The sequence below is a fragment of the Seriola lalandi genome, unplaced genomic scaffold (genome assembly GCF_002814215.2).
Source record: "Seriola lalandi dorsalis isolate HSWRI2012SDOR001 ecotype SW California unplaced genomic scaffold, Sedor1 jcf7180002054797, whole genome shotgun sequence".
In the NCBI taxonomy this organism is placed as follows: Eukaryota; Metazoa; Chordata; class Actinopteri; order Carangiformes; family Carangidae; genus Seriola; species Seriola lalandi.
This window is the reverse complement of record NW_019525350.1, coordinates 362,501-380,146: the sequence shown is the minus strand read 5'-3', so window position 1 is coordinate 380,146 and position 17,646 is coordinate 362,501. Positions and strand designations below refer to the sequence as shown.

The 17,646-nt window shown below is 41.4% G+C and overlaps 1 protein-coding gene across 1 annotated transcript in view; it reads left to right on the top strand.

Moving 5' to 3' along the window:
- The window catches only part of ryk (receptor like tyrosine kinase), a 40,015-nt gene that overhangs the window by 16,601 nt on the left and 5,768 nt on the right, over positions 1-17,646 (top strand). The window contains exons 3-12 of the mRNA XM_087179215.1: positions 35-134; positions 454-585; positions 2,334-2,396; positions 3,026-3,167; positions 4,243-4,343; positions 6,641-6,724; positions 8,874-8,999; positions 13,979-14,065; positions 14,960-15,029; positions 15,889-16,037. Coding sequence (XP_087035341.1) covers positions 35-134; positions 454-585; positions 2,334-2,396; positions 3,026-3,167; positions 4,243-4,343; positions 6,641-6,724; positions 8,874-8,999; positions 13,979-14,065; positions 14,960-15,029; positions 15,889-16,037 — 1,054 coding nt within the window. The remainder of the gene's footprint in view (positions 1-34; positions 135-453; positions 586-2,333; positions 2,397-3,025; positions 3,168-4,242; positions 4,344-6,640; positions 6,725-8,873; positions 9,000-13,978; positions 14,066-14,959; positions 15,030-15,888; positions 16,038-17,646) is intronic.

Genomic DNA, 17,646 nt, shown 5'->3' with positions numbered 1-17,646 from the left:
ACCCTTTCACGTGTCTGCAACTATTTGTTCACAGGTTGACTACCGGCTTGGCTTCCACGTGGAGAACCCTGTTGCCATGAATCAACCGCGGAGCAACATCTCCAGTCAGGGGGAGATGCCAAGTGATCCCTCCGGTTTGTCAAAAGCACTCATGCCACACATAATGCTCACATAATCTGCAGGTTTAACTTGTGTGAGGATGGGGGAAACTTTTAAACACTACTGAGGAGTTTTCAGCAGCTAAAATCTCATTTTAAACTCTGTTTTTTTTTTTTTTTTTTTATCAATTAAACAAACATGAAACAAACAAAATCTCCCTGCCAGACAGCAGATAAGCATATCTCAGAAAAAGAGCAAAGGATTTTTTGTTTTGTTTTAATCAGATATCTTGCAAGTTTCTCTCAATGATGTTTGTGGAATGTGTGTGTGTGTGTGTGTGTGTTCTCCCTACAGTCTTTAGAGTGGACCTCTTTTGTTCCGGCAAGGTAGATGGAGAGGCTGTTGTGACAGTACAGCTCAATCTGACCATTCATGCCAACAACTACACAGTGCTCAACTTCAAGAGGAGGAAAATGTGCTATAAGAGTAAGTATCCAAAAAACAAATGCGTGATCATACCTCTCTGCGTGCCTGCGAGCGTCATCCGTCCGTGCCCGCTCCAGAAAACAAAACGGATCCTTGTTTTGAGGAGAGGTCATCCGGCGTTACCCACATTTATGTGACAAAAACAACCAAATGACGTAGAATTTGTTGCCCTGTTCTCCTGTTCTCCTATTTCCCGTTAGGCATTCGCACATTATATTTTCTCCTTTTGCCTTCCTCTTGTTCCCCTCTTCTACTTCTTGATTTTTTTTTTTTTTTTACAGCGGTTGGCAAACAGTGTTGTGGTGCATCACTGCCACCTAATGCAGTGGCGTGTGGTTCAGGAAATGCACACGTGTGGAACGCCAGACCGACACAGACCCTCAGTTGTAATAAGAGTGGAATCACAATAACATATCGATATCATCATTTATCCACCTGTAGACTTTTTATCGGAGCAGACGTCTTCACATGCCACGGAGCAGGTGTAATTATCAACATTAATGGGGGTTGTGTGTAGCTGGGGGACACTTCAGTGGAAACAGAGCCATTGTTATTAGTGTTGTTAGCTCCACCTGTGCTCTCACTGCTGCTGCGACAGGTCAATACGTTCTGCTGTGGACAGGGTCTTTGGGACTCTCCTGTCACTTAGACAAAGGATGTTTCTTCATCATATGTTCTACACAGACTGCGGATCGTGTGGGGAAATTTGAGCTGAATGTTATCATCACCGTGTGTTCGATACTTTGGAGAGTTACAGTCTGTGTTCAGTCCTGTGCTATTTTCAAACAGCCTGAAGATAATTACATGTGGCCCGAGAGGCTTCTTGCCGTCTGCCCCATGGAAACAAATTTATTTCCATCTTATTTTGAGCATGAGGCAAATTAGCAGCCATAACGGAGTCTTTGTACGCTTGAAAATGTATGTTGAGCAGTCGTGGCTGTCACCTCTGTTCGTGTGGTGTTGTAGCAGAGGACAAACAATGACACGGGCTTGCTGTTTTATAATCACGCCTGGAGCTTTGTCACTTACAGACATTTTCAACAACTGGAACTTTTCAAGGAAGCCAAAAGCCTTTTTAGGAGCTCGGGAGCTCTCAGGTTGTCAGGTTTTTTTGCTCTGGGGCTTTTTACAAAGTCTCTGGTTCTGAACGAGGGAATCATCAGAAAGGAAAATAGATGGATGGATGTTGCTGATTAGTAAAGCACAAGCCTCACTATTGCTTTTTTATCTTTCTTTTATCTCATCAATATTAAGATTATCAGAACTCAGGATTAGAAGTTTGTTTAATGAATTTGACATTTCATTAACAGTAATGTAATTACATATAAACCACCAAAAGTTCTGTTGTATTCTCCTCTAATGAGCAGTGATTGCTTTTACTCAGTAAAGACGCAGGACGAGATGCCCAACAGGTCCTCGCTGCTGTGGAGACGGACATTTTAGCCCTTCTGGTTGTGTTTTTAATTTTCCTTAAGGCTTCTGTTCTTTTTCTTTTTACATTCTGCTTTTTAATGTGGCATCAGTCTGATTTACTTTGGAGTTCATGAGATGTGGTGGAAATACAAGGCTCTTTATTTCCTGAGTCTGTGAAAGTGAAAACTTATTGCAGCTTTTGTTGAGGACATTTTTATATTCATGTTTTTTCTCTACATGCTGCACTATAATATAATATGTATGTGAATAAAGTCTGCTATTCTTTTGACACTACTGATGTTCTTTCTCTATTTCTTTCCTTTCTCTGTGAACAGGAATAGATTCTGACCCAAAGATTCCCATTCCTCTCAACAATAACACTCTTCAGCGGCCTGACTGTAAGTAATCTCACTCTCTCATCTCGTCTGTACTTCTCCCTCTCCACCAGCTCCCACTATCATAGGTGGCATCAGGCTGATAAGACGGTCGCTGGATTAGTACTGACAAGTCTCCCTCTATAGCAGTTGCACATTAGTCAAACTTTCCATAACCGAGGCATATGATTTCAGGGCGCAGAGAGACGGATGCATTCTCCCATTGAAATGCGCTCTGTCAGCCCCCTCCCTTTTGGGGTGGTTGTCCTCTTCCAGTGGGATTTATTCTCTTTGTGAGTTCACTACCCCGGTAACAAAGCACCATTAGTGGGTTGTCTCCCTTCTGCTTGGGTAGGCCCAAGGAACCTGGGGGCCCTCGGAGGCTTTTAGAGAGGTGATGAGAAAAGCTCTCAGACGTTGGACCGTGGGCACAGCCTCTGCTGCTCCAGGCCTCCATTAACCCTAAGTGGAGTGCACTTATAGTTTCTTTCTCGCTCTCTCTCACTCGTTGCTTTATCCCATCGCCTTACCTCATGTTTATGCTCTACTTCTTTCATATTAACACCGTTGAAGCTTTCGTAATGATGATGGTGTTTTGTGTGCAGTGATGCTATAGTTGCCATGATTGTGAACACGTTGCTTGTTTTCATCAGTAGATGGCGTGACCACCCCCACCAGCTCCACTCAGGTGTTCTACATAAGCGTGAGCGTCTGCTGCATTGTCATCTTCCTCGTGGCCATTATCCTGGCCATCCTGCACCTGCACAGCATGAAGAGAGTGGAGATGGAGGACAGGTGTGTGTTTCTTTTTGTTTGACATCACCGTCATCGTTATACATCAGCTAAGGAGAGCACAGTTGTACTGAACCTGATGAAAACCAGAACACCGCTAAGTAGATGTACAGCCTTGTATCTGTCACCTGTGAAAGTTATGTTAGTTTTTTCTCTCTGTTCAAAGACCAACAAAAATAGGTCATCTCCACAGAGACGATTATATCAAGTTGAAACCTGCGCTTTAGCTTTGCTGCTTGGTTCCTGTAATCTTCACTCCAGATGGCTGTAGGCAGCTACGCAGGTTATCAGATATCGGTGTGAAATTAAATCAGCACATCTTCCCCTGCCACTGATTTGGAGAGAGGTTAGCAATCAAGGCAGTGGTAAGTTTAAATTGTACAAAGATGGTCTGTCAACCTTAGACCCTTCAGTTTTAAACTCACTCAAGGTTTCTGATTAGCTTGAACGTTGGGTGAAGGTATTCTTTGGAGCTGATCAGCTGATGTGACAGAAAATGTGTCACCTGCTCTTTTTATAATCATTGAAGTAAGTTTTGCCCAAAATTAACTGGAAACAGCTTCTCAAGTGTAAATATTTTACTCTCATCCATCTATCTTTGGGTTCTGGATTGTTGGTATATAGTAGAATAACAGAAACACCTGTAAGTTTAGCGCAATATAACAAACTGATCATACAGTTGAATCAGCACCTCTCTAAAACAGTTTCAGATAAAACTGAACATCATCATCTTGAAGGGAAGGTTTAGTGCAGGACTGTTGTATTAGACTGCATTAGTTTTAGCTAGCTGTTCATAATAAATATATTTCACTTATGTGTGTTTTTATAAATAAGACATTTGTCAAATGTTCAATACATTGTTTGAGCTCAGAAAAATTGCTTATTGATTACATAATGATTGGATGTGGCTACAGATCAAGTATTTACACATATTTGAGTTTTTCATTAATGGTACAACCTGTTAAGACTTACAAAGAAGTTAGGAAGGACTCAAACTTGTATTAATTAATAGCTGGTGCAGCCTGATCCTGGTGCCTTCTAATCAATACTCCATGTCCGTCCTCTCGGTGTCTTTCAGTGTGAGTGACAGTGGGAGCTCGCAGGGCCTGTCGCAGCCATCCACCCAGACCACACAGTACCTGAGGGCTGACACGCCAAACAACGCAGCCCCTGTAACAAGTAAGTCATCTTACTCCCTCTGCCCGCCACAACACTAACCAGACGATCAATAACTAGCTGCATCAGTACGTTGTATCCTAAAAACATCTGGAATTGCACTTAAATACATTCAGTTTGATTCAGTCTGCCTAGTTTTTTTTTCCTCTTCTCACACTGGCATCCCAAAATGTGCATGCTTTTCCAAATGCAATAATCAGCTTTGAATGACCTGGTTAGCTTAACTACTGTCATAAGACTGTAATGAAGAGCACAGTCTCTGCAGTGATGTTCTCTTTTTCTTTTTGTCGCTATTACCCTTGTGACCTATTGCTGTCCGATCAATGTGTAAATGTCGTCACTGTGTGCTCTGTGTCAGCTCGCATCAAGTGCTCAGCAGTTAGAGAAGCACAAGCGGCCTTTTATATTGGAGCTGGCAGAAACTGATCCGCTAAAATGATGTAAATATGGAGCGTGGTGGGAAACACCTACGTACAGTAACAACATTACAGCAAGTGTGAAGTCTAAATATTAAACTTGCCTACCTCAGAACGGTGTTAGTATTAGTTTGTCACTTTTGCCATTTAATCTACCGGTGTGGCTTTTTATTAGACAGTAAGTGAATCTCAGCCCGAGCACACTGCCTCCAATAAGCTCTTTGTTAGTTGTTGTTGTTGGTGTTAGGTAGCACTGTGCTTACTCACCCAGCCCTTGTTCTCTTGGCTTGCACCCACTGTAATTATGGGGTAAGTCTGCATTGTATTAGTGGGAAGTGGAAATAATCTGGCATGCTTTGCAATATAAACATTGCACACTGGGCAATTTCTGTTTATCGTGTGGATTTGGCCTTTAAATTGCAGTGTAAGTGCAGCAATAGGCCCATGAAATGAGAGTCAGGGTTGCCCTGATAAAAGCATCACCACGGTTACCACCACAGCTCTAGATATGAATATTCTTTATTAGTCCGTAGCCCATTTAACGTTTCCTATACCTGACTATAATGTGCCTTGACCCTATTACATGTTGTCATTCAGTTCATTTGTGTTCTGTTCATGTCTGTTGTTTCTTAGCAATAAACAGATTTTTGATAGTCGCTGTCCGCTCCATTCGAAGGCAACAGTTCGACATTTTGGGAAATACACTTTCGGAGTTGGAGGAGAAATTCGACACCACTTTCATGTCTGTTCATTAAATATAAGGTTACAGCCGGCAGCCGGTTAGCTTATGTTAGCACAAAGACTGGAATCATGGGAAAACAGCCGCTCTGTGAAACCACATTTTGTTTTTACTTGTCTGTTGTTTGATAGATTAAACAAAGGAGATACGGCTTTAATTAGTGATCAGGAGGAAACCACTTGTGTGGCTTTAGCCAATAGGAGCAAAATCTACCTACCAGCACTTTTATTTTTTTTTTTTAAAGATCACTAATTAACAATTTATATCTTGTTTGTTTAATCAGTACAAAAAAAAACAATTTGCTATTTAATGGGGAGCTATGAGCCGGAATAATTCTCTGTGGTTGTTGGACAATTACTACTGAACTGAAAAATGACTATGAGCCTTCCTCGTACATCCGCACCTTCAAAATTAATTTAGAAACAGAAGCAATGACCAAATGCTGTCAATAATTTGTCAATAATTGTAATATGAGACACTTTCCTGCCTGTGAAATGCACATTTAGTGTCCATTGACTTCACACTTTCACCAGAAAGTACAGTCTTAGAGAAATTATATGGCGCTGTGACCAGTTTTCAAATGAGATAAAACAGGTTTTTCTACAGTTTTCTTGGCATAGAATCCCATTTATGTAATGCACAGGAATCCCTTAGACAGTACTTTGTCATTGAGGTCCATAGGTTATTTTCCTCCTCATGCAGTTTGGTAAATAGCCATATGGGTTTCTCAGCTTGGCGGGAAACCTCTGTGGTTCATTTTGAAAACCGCTGGAAAAGCACTCCAGCTGTTTTTGTGTGTGTCCCCCGTTGTCGGTGTATGATCCATCGTTGCCCTCTAGTGGATGCAACACATCTCACCTCCTGTGCATTTCGTTTGACCCACTTGCCTTTTCCTTGTGTCTTATGCTTTGCTGAACTGACTGTTTGCACCACCATCCACCCAACTCCTGATGGGCAAGTTTACCCAGCTTGCATGCATGCCTGGTTTGATGGATGTTTCTTGTATGAGCTGAAAATTTGCAGCTACGGCATACATCCTTCATCCATTCAGGTCATGTTGTAATTTGAGTGAGCTGTCCATTAAAACACTTCTTTCTCACTCTCTCCCACCCTCCTCTCCCTCCCCCTTCTCCTCTTGCCATCAGACAATCACCCTGGTTCTGCACCCATACTCCAGCTTGCTGCCTCCTCCTTCCAAAACCCCGGTGCTCCCCCTCATGAAACCAAAAGTAAGTTACACTGAAGCCCGGAGAGACGGCTTAAGACTCTATAAAGTTGTCATGTGCACCGTTATAACCACGTTTTCTCCGTAGTTTTCTGAACTCTACACTTCCCGGATAAATACGTTTCGTTGCCTTTAGCTGGAGCGTTGTGATCAGCAGGGTAAAAGAAAGAAATTCAGTAACCGGAAGGCTGCCCTTCCTCCTGGTGACTGATCTGACCCTCAGAATCCCGACCGATGCATCTCACCTGCTTCACGCTAACCTGCTTCTTCACCTTCGTCTGGCGCCTTGTTGTGCTGTGTGTTGTAGTTAAATACTTCTTTCGGCATTTGGTATTTAACAGAGAAGTCACACAAAGGTCCTGAAACAATAGTTGATTAATGAAATGCTCGATCCACAGACAGTTTTGGTAATTGATTCATTGTTAAGTCATCAATCGAGGAAACGTGCTGAACTTTCTCTGGTTGTGTGAGGATTTGCTGCTTTTCTCTGTTTTTAATAAACATAACAAGATAGTTGAAAAGTTACCTTGGCCTCTGGTAACTTGCATTTTTACTATTTCATGCCATTTTATAGATAGACCAATTATTTGATGCATCATAAACATAATTCAAGTCATATTCGATGATTAAAACACTCATTAATTGCAGCCCTGCCATTAACAAAAAAAGTGCACAGACATTACGTGAATAATTCTTATTGTTAGAGATTTTTGTTGCACAGGTAGACCAGAAAAGCAAAAGATGTAAGTCTAGAAAAGCTCAATATATACGTGCTGTCAAGTATACTTCATTTTATTCATGGAAAAAGAAAATTAAAATGAATTGTGGGTGGTAGTGAAACAGGTATTGTTTTATTTCCTGTTAGTATAAAATAATAATAAATGTTTTGATTTCTTGTAGAATATCTGCAAAAACAGATTATTATTAAGATTAGTGTGAAGCACATACTATATACAGTTAATATTGTGGATTTTGGGGCACAGCACAACTGTTGCACCGCTGTTTCTGGCTGTTGACACACCGACCTCTATAGGCTGAGGAATATTCCTGCATCAGTGCACTCCTCCAGTGGAAACAGTACACAGCATATAAACACCCTATAAAATATATAGAAAATATGTAATATTTAAAATTTTATGTACTTAATTTATTTATTTATTGTCCCCCTAATTAACCTCTATGCAATTTTCCCTGTTATTACCAGTGTTGTGTGTTTGTACACTTTATATTTCAGCTGTGTTGTAGAGGAGTATTCTTTTCAACTCGCTGTTTGAATGAATGGTGCTCTCATGTTTGACCTGCAGGGGGCAGCATTGACCTGCACTGCGTCAATCCATACTTTACAGTTGACACGCAACAGCAGAGATTTTCACCTTAAATCAAAGTAGTTTATAACTTATGTTGCAATACTTTACGTTTGGACCTGGACGGGATGTGGTTGATCATTTGCGTGCGCAAATATTTCATTTATATTCTCGTACGAAGCATCAGATGTAGCTCACAAGAACAAAAAGGGGGTTTCACTGTCATCGCCTTCTGTCTGAGCACCTGCGCACAGTCGACCTCAGCAGCAGTGAGCTGAGGACACAGGAGGTTAGACGGTGTTATCGCTCATCACTCACATGTTGTGTAGATATGGAGCGTGTAGATAGGAGGAGGTCATGTTTGCACTGTTTGTTCATCTATGTGCAGACACTGTAGGGGACGTCGTGTGTGTGTGTGTGTGTGTGTGTGTGTGTGTGTGTGTGTGTGTGTGTGAGTGTGTGTGAGTGTGTGTATTTTGTATCCAAACTCTCTCCTACCTCGGTAAGCTGGCAGCTAATGGAAGTGAGTACATAGGAAAGTTATGTAACAGCAGTGCTGTAATACAGGACTTCGCATGAAGTTGCTGTGAAGCAACATGAGTAGGTTACTGTACATGTACGTCTTGCTGACTATTTTTCTTGTAATAGCTGGAATTCGCTGAATTCGTGTGGTTGGGGGTGTTTTTAGAAATTTTTCAGTCAGTATGAAATATGTCTGTGGAGAGTTATGCAAAGCAGAAGTCCCTCAGGTTGTTTTCTTCTTGTCAATCAGCTCGAAAGTGTTTTGTTTACATATGGATCATGTGTGTCTTTAACGTGAGTCTGTGTTTTTCCCCCCCGTCTTCCCAGGCTACCCATCTCTCCGTATAGAGAAGAATGACCTGAGGAGTGTAACTCTAATGGAGGCCAAAGCTAAAGTGAAAGACATCGCCATCTCGAGGGAGAGAGTCACACTGCGAGATGTCTTGCATGAAGGTATTTGTTTCTCTTGCCCTTCTCTTTCCTCTTCGCTCTCTTTCCTCTTCGCTCTCTCTCTCTCTCTCTCTCTCTCTCTCTCTCTCTCTCTCTCTCTCTCTCTCTCTCTCTCTAAAAGCTCCAAAACGACTTTGATATTTTTCTGAAGAGTGCGCGCATTATCTCGACAGTGTCACAGAGAAGTGGAAGGCAAAGTCAGAGAGTGTGATGAGCACTTCTTTGAAGAGCCGAGAGAAAAGATTGTGTAATGCGTTGTGGTTAATATTTCTTCCCTCTGCTTTGTTCAGGAGTCTAGCTGCGCATGTGAGATGTGGTTTTGAGAGACAGGTCGGCGGAGAGGTGGCTGTGGCTGTAATTACCGTCGTATATCACTAAATACATACACAAACATCATATACCGTGCATCCAGGGAGTATTCAGACCCCTCCACAATTCAAATGCATTCTTCCCTCATCAGTCTGCACTCAGTATCAGCTGACACAGCTAAAACAGACTTTTAGAAATTTCCGCAAATTTATTAAAACAGGAATGACTGGAACATCCTACCTGACTTTCCTCAAAAAACCCTCCTCGTATCTGCACACGAGAAGGTCCCCAGGAAGCTGCAGACGATGATATCTACATTCATCTGGAGGAGAAAGGCTCCTAGAATGAAAAATCAAAACCCTTTTCAATATCCCCCCCAGTGTGGAAGAATGAGGTTCACTGATTTTCAGTTGTATTACCAGGGCTGTATTCGCTCAGGGGCAATATGGTTCTGGCAGGCTGAGCTACTTAACTCTGATGCTTTGGGAACAAACGGAGACGGCATCAAACACACATCTTCAATCTGGTTTGCCACTCAGACTCTTCTTAATGGTGTTATTGCACTTCACGGTAATTCTCTCTTCCAAACAAACCCTGCTCTCCCAAATAATGCCATAATCAAGATGTGGCACAAACGGGGGAATTAATTCATAATATACTTATCTCCTCTGAACAGTTAGTCTACACGTGAGGCGCTTCATAAGAACATTTCAGGGAGGAAGCTCTACGCCCTCAAAGCGCCTCCCGATTGACAAACCAAATACCAAATATCCCTGCGGCATTTTGTCCTTGACATACAACTGAATTTTGGCCTCCACAGAAACTAAAACCCCCGAAGCACAAGCACCAAATGGGAGCAGGACCTGGACTGTACTTTTGAAGATGGTGACAAGGGATTACTATGTGAGGAGGCACTAACCTTATATAAACTTTTATTTATCCCCATTAGCCCTATTTTACACCAGATAGGATAAATATGATAAATTAATCAATTTCAGAGCTTAGCCCTAATGCAAAATAGAGACAGGTAACTTTATTCATATCTTCTGGAAATATGATAAATTAAAACATTATTTAGGATCCAGTAATGAAGATCCTTAAAGGTCTGCAGGTGCAGTTTATCAAACTGGCCATGGCTGTTGCTTTGTTATGGAAAAGTACTAATCCTCTCCCTGTGTCCCTGAGGCTTAAAGAAATGTCCTTGTACATGGCATCAGAAAAAAATGAATGTCCAAAAACTGCATCTCCTTGTAATCGCTGCCAAAGGTGCTTTAAATAAGTACTGAGGAAAGGAAACTGGGCGATTGAAATTGAGGATGTTGCTGGAAACTGTCGCGAAGCAGCTGTAAAAAAAAAACAACAAAAAAACAAAAAAAAAAACGGTTTACTACGGAAAGCAGCTACAACCTGCTGGAAAAGTCGCTAACTGTCGCTAGATGACGTAATGCGCTAATTAGCATAATCATGATGTCTCTGTGTTGTATTTACATTCTGCCCACTGTCAGCCGGCTTCAGCCCTCTTATCTGTTGACTTCTCTCCTCCTCTCTGTGCTCACACAGACAGTATTTGAATACAGCTCAATCCACAATAAAGCAATTCTCATTTACATGTTGTTCCGTTGTCTGACAACAGAAAGAGGAAATAGTGGCTGAAACTTGGCTCATTAAGACTACATGTTAACCAGCGGTCACCTCCAAGCTGGTCAGTTGAATGAGAGGCGTACAGAGTTGTGCCTGCGGAGGCAGGAAAGCCCAACCTTTGTGCTCCCAGGACCAATACTGGCAACTCCCTTCTTCGGAAAGTAGAGGAGTTTCCAGCACCATGTATTGAGGGAGTTCTGAGAATTGCCCTTGAAAATTTCCAACTTCAATCCCAACTTAAATAAATATAAATATATTTATTTATTTGCACTTACACAAACTACATGAAAACAGAGAGGAAGAAAGAGAGACATACAAATAAAGTGATAATGAATTAGAGTTCAAAGAGGTCACTACAATCTGACTGGAAAGACACATGCACATATCTGATTATTATTATTATTATTATTAACATTAACACCTTATACTGGAAGATTGCTTCATTTTCTGAGGCGAGGGACTAAAGCTTCTTGGCAGTCTGAGAAAATCACCTTATTGTCTTCCAGCATTTAAGAGCTGCTGTCAGAGTGACTCCCCATCATGTCAGTGCTCAGTCGGCTACAAGGCTTAAACCTTCACCTGCGCCACTGATAACTTTGTTCATTCTTTAAATTAAATTCATTGAATGTTCTCAGGGATGACGTGCAGCAGGAGCTCTTTATGATTTAAATTTCTAATAAAAGTAAATTTCTTGTGCCTTCCACCTGTATATGTAGGTATGAAATAAAAGGAAACGGCTCAACTTGAAGCTTAGACAAAAGCCTGCAGCTGATAGAGGAGGTGCATCAGAATATGACACAGAGTATAGATCAATGTAGCGCCTTATTGGCAAGTACAGACATGCCAGCTTTAACCCGTGTTGTTTGCATCCCCGAGCTTTAAAAAGTGGAAAAGACAGAGATAGAAACTTACAAGAAAAGCAGCTGCTGCATTCTCCTTATGACAGCCATCTATTATTTTAAACATAGGTGTGTTCACTCCTCCTCGGGGAGACCTTTGGCCTCATTAACAACAAAGCTGTAAATGCAGTTTGTTTTTATATCAATGAGGAAAAAGATTTTTGTGTCAATAAAAATCTGGATCGTCAGTGACATCAGCTGTTTCTGATACCGTCAGTGACGCAGTGTGAGACAAGGAAGATGACGCAAATTTGACTGTTGTAGGTGTAAAGATAATTGAGGAGTTGCTAAACATAAACATAGTTTTGTCCAGTCTGATAACACTACAGGTAAACCAGGCGCCACACAGAGCTGAGGTACAGTGGTGTCACTGTACTGCACGTATCTCAATCGTCCTATAAGAGCAAAAGGTTCATTATAAACTCCCTCATATCCATATACGTTGTTTGTGTCAGTGGTTCAAAAAAACAAAAAAACAAGACAAGGTTCATAGTTCACAACGGTGAACTATGAACACGAATGCTGCTTTTTTTTTTTCTTCATCAGAACAGTGTCAGTGAAAACTTGCCATAAGCCTAAAATAGCAAAGGTTTGTTCCTCCTGAGGCATGTCACATATTGATAGAAAGAAGTTTCTAAATCTCCTTCCTCGGCTTCGTATCAAAAGATAAACACAATTCTTTGGTTCCCGGTTTTGGCTCGATCAGTCCCTTTTTTCACTTTAGACGCCGGATGCTTTTGGAGGCGATTCAGCATCGTCATGGAGCGATGGTGTGGAACAAGACTGTACTTCACTATCTGGAAATTTGCCCACGCTGGGGTTTAGTGTGGCTGTGTGAATGATGTAATAGTTGCCCAAGGGTGACTACAACACAACAGAGGAGAAAAGTGTGGGTGTTCTGTTTTTAAATGTTCACTTTAAGACCTTTAGTGGTTTATTGTCATTATTTCTGAACAAAGGTATTATTCTCTGCTCAAATTATTATTATTATTTTAGCCTACTAAATATTTTTGGATACGACAACTTCTCAATCAGAAAGAACTATATTTATATATAATATTTCTGAGCAAAGCTAGCAAGGTGGCTGTAAGAATGTCCAATCTACCGCTTTGCTTCATACAGAAATATCTAATAATAAAAAGGATGATTTTACTCTTTAAACATCAGCATATTAGCATCAGCAGTGTTAGCGTGTTAGCAGGCAACTATCAGCAGTATATACTTGGTCGATCAATACCCTTGTATTGTGGCCTGTGTTCTATGTAAGATTACTATTTGGTTGACTATCTACTGCACCCTTTTATAAGTGACGAGCTGTTATAGATTGTGAGTAAATGTACTTTGAAAGGGTGTGTTGATCAGACATCTTTGAGTGAGTGGGCAGTTGTTCCCTGTTCTTTACACAACGTCACTTTCTGTTTGAAAACTTATAATTTCATTCAGGTCTTTGTTAGAGGGTCCTGTCAGAATATACAAAAACAAATGTCAGTAAAATTCAGAATAAATATTTAAAAGACGAGAGATAATAACTAAGAAACAACTGACATGTCTTGGAGGTGGTTGAACTCTGTGTGAGTTCTGTTTGTTGGGAGCCGGCAGGTCCAGACAGGCTCGATGGAGAAGGTATGGGCAGGAGGGAGACAGTTAAACACTAACCCTGTTGTTATGTTTCGTCTCCTCTCCTGTGGAAACTCAAGGCCCGGTTTAGCCCTAAGGGCCCCGATGAGTTTACATTGATGGTTTATGTTCTGAAATGGCATTCACCTCGGTAAAGTCCTCGGAGCAATGGGGTGACAGTTTAGACAAAGGGGATGATGAACCTGCTCACTTGGCCTTTTCACGTCGTATGTACCTCCTGAATCGTTCTAGGTGATGAAAGATCCTCCGAGCTCCTCTGAATTGCTCTTGTTTTGGCTCCTGTCAGTGAAGACAGGAGCCACAACCGCCTAATCCCATTACAAGACAAAGCATTTTTTAGCAGAGGCCTGTCTACCCAAGTCCACAGATCAGCCAGGCATGGTGGCCAGTGAGTGAGGTGACATTTCGATCTTTGAATGTGAGGCCTCTCTGGCTTTCTGTCTCCTGCCCTTTTTTCCTCTGTAAAAAAAAAAACATGTGGTTTGTCTTTGACAGGGACGTTTGGCCGCATCTTCCACGGCGTGCTGCTGGACGAAAAGGACCCCACTAAGGAAAAGCAGGTCTTTGTGAAGACGGTGAAAGGTAGGCGCTCTGTCCTGGCTACAACGCTCAGTTGTCAACGAAATGAAAATATTGTCAAGTCAAGTGTGTTGTAAGTTTTCCCATCTCTATTAATGTGCAAGTCACTGTGGGTTTTTTAAGAAATGTGGTTTGGCAAAGGGAGCGCTGTAATGCTCAGTGAACGTCATTAGACTGAGACATCGCTGTGATGCCAAAGACGTAGGAGGAATGACAAAGGTCAGCGGATTGAAACATACTAAGACTGAAGTTGACAGTTTTTTAAGTGAGCCCTGGTGGTGAGTACAGTAGATTGTTAACCAAACATTGTCTATCAGAAAGAAAAGGTGCTTTTCTAATGGCTTCAGCAGATGGCCTTACATGCTCCATTCAGTCCAGAAAACAGTGAAAAATTTAACGGTGAATGAATTATAAGTCTTAGTTGCACTGCAGGTTTTGCACGCCAGCAAAAACCTTCTTTTATGTGGGACTGTCAGGTTGTTTGTTAGCGGCATGTGTGAGCTTTCTCTGCCAGTTGCCCTCTGACCTCTCCATTCTCTCATGTTTACTCAGGGAGGGGTGGATACCAATCAGCGAACAATATCTTCATGCCAGTCTTGGCTTTGTTAAACTCTTTACTTCCTCCTCATGCTCCTTTTGGGAAGGGAACAATACTGCTTTCCATACGTGTCACATGATGGCAGAGGTGCATGAGGATTCAAATTTGGCACAAGCCAGTTTCCCACTACAAATGACTGTTGGAAGAGGAATCTGTGCGGGGAAACAAATTAAAAAAAGATCAAACAGTACATGGAGTCACAGTAAATCTACCCTCACCTTTCCAACTGCTCCTGCAAACCAGGGTTTGGTCGTTAAAAGGTCATTCAAATCAGATTCTGTCTCTGATAACATTCATAGATCACGCGTCTGAGGTGCAGGTGACCATGATGTTGACTGAAAGTTGCAAACTACGTGGACTTCATCATAGGTAAGTCGGCGCATACACAAATAACAAGTATAATTGTTTTTGGGGAAGTTTGTTTTCTATTTGATTTAAAAAAAAACAAAAAAAAACAAAGTTAAATCAAAAGAACACCGACGTAGTTTGTGTCTTATCAATACCCCCAAATCACAGTATGAACCTGTAGCAGGGTTATGGACATATGCTGGTGTCTCCATCATCACTGTTGTCCACTTTTGTAACAGTTTCAGTTCTCAAAGTAGCTGTAAAAATGCTGGTTTACTCCTAACCCAACACTGTATTCCGTCAGAGCATTTCCTGTGGTCGTCTTTAAAATGGCTCGGTTTAAACGTTGACGAAAGAAGACCACATGTTTACACATAGAGCAGAAACTGTAACATACGCTTTGAACAGAAGAAAACATGTTTTTTTCCAACATAAATGACACAGTCACATGTTGCGTTGTTGTTGTTGTTGTTGTTGTTTGTTATCCTGTGGCTTCTTTTAATACAATCATTTTATTCCTCGAAAAAAACCCTTTTCCATTTGTTGATCGCGTGCTCACAGTCTGAATGCACAGAAATTACTGCAGCTGCAGCAGCAGCAGCAGCAGTGAAGCACATTTTGCCCCAAAGTTAATAGCAGGTTTAGACCTTAACTCTACTGTTTTTATGTGAAAAGAATTGACATTACAATGGCCTGTTATCTCTATTTTCCTCTTTCTGAGGTCAGCAAAGTCGATAAGATTTGCTGACTTCCTCTTTCACAGTTTGGCAGTGGTTTGGATGACCCTGTCAACGTGTGCTGTCGATTTCCAAGAACCTGGTTGCAGACGTGCAGCAAAACCTCACAAAACTGCATGTGTTTTTTCTCTCTCTACCTTCAGAAACCTATTGCCCATAAGTCACGTGTGCACGGAGGACGGAGAGAAGCCGATGGTGCTGTTGCCTTTCATGGCTTGGGGGAATCTCAAGCTGTTCCTGCGGCAGTGCAAGCTAGCCGAGGCTAACAACCCGCAGGTGAGGTTTCAACTCAGTTAACATTTCCTGGAGCTTTGAGTCCCTTATTAAACCATTAAGTTAATCGCTTGAGTGCAAATCACATATGGCATCGCATTGAGACGTTTATTAAGCTATTCAAATAAATCCCCCGAATTGGAAGAAGAGTCGGATTCTCTCCGAGTGTCAAGCCTGAAAGAATGTTTTGTGTGTTTGCATCAGTCAGCACAGAGTAACACCCACCAGTAACTACTGTTTACACTGTTATTAGAAGGATTGTTGATATAGTGGTAATGCCAGTGCTCAGGGCAGAGATTTTTATTTGCTATGTAAAGACAATCAGGCTTTTGTATGGGTTAACCTCAGGGAGTCTTTGATGTGCTTGGCACAGACTCAACACGGATCCAACCAATCAATCACCTGCGAAATACAGATGTAGCAAACACTTTGCGATCACAAGACGAAGCTTGCCATCCATTTGCATTAATCAAAACCCCTTTTGTAAAGTCTCAGGTAACACATCAGCACCTCCGTTCTCAAAAATCTCATTATGTACTTTTGGCAGTTGTTGGAGAAAAAGACATAGTCATTAAGTTGTGCCAGTGCAAGAAACATCGAGCTATAAATCAGGAATTTATCTGTATGGAGGAGATAAAGCTCTGGGGGAGCACAACACTACAGAGTGGCCCTCAGTCAGAGAGTGAACATCTGGTTTGGAAGGTAAAACTAGGAGGGAAATACATGTTCAGTGCCAACTTTTTCCATAGTTGTCGTTTTTCCACTGACAACCACTTGCATGGTGCTTGACGGTCTGGTACCAGCTACGCACGTCTCTCAGTTTGGCTCAAGTGGTTGATTTAAAATGTTCTTATCTCTGTTCATTGGCCTGCCAAGACTTTGTTTTTCTGTGTTATGAGGACTAATTAATTTCGGTTATATCACAGTGTCCGCAATCAGATAAGATTTAAACAGCCAGAAAATTTCGGCTTTGTGTACCTCAGCCTGGGTTCACGCAGCTAGCTGCCTCTAGTACATAAAAATATGATCGTGTGCATTAATATGTGATGTGACCGTTAGTTCAGGAGTCTTTCGAGCTATACAGGATGTTTATATATATATAGTAAATCTAAAGAAGCTGCCTCACTTTGTGAGCAGTCAGGGGTCTTTCTTTCTCTGTGCACTGCTTAGTGTATTCTCAGAAACATTTTCTGGCCAAGCCATTGTCTACAGGCCTTCTGTAGCTGCAACAAAAAACAAAAAAAGTCTTTTAAACTCTTGCTCAAACCTGACCAGAGTCAGTCAGATAATTTTCCCTTGTTTGCATACAGAGTTATTCAGCAATATTAATAATATGATTGTACATTTCGGTGTTGATGTAGCGTGTTGCTTTCGTACACTCGACCAGGAAGCAAAACCAGTCTGCAGCTGTGCTAGCAGCTCCGGGAGGCTGCGCTTCGAGCTAAATGTTAACAGCAACATGCTAACATGCTAACATGCTGATGTTAGGCAGGTATAATGTTCACCATGTTTATCATCTTAGTTTAGCATCCTAATTACAAACTAATATGCTACTTAGCACTAAACACAAAATACCTGTTGATGAAAATATGAAAATAAAAGAAGAAAATAAGAAATATTACAGTTCA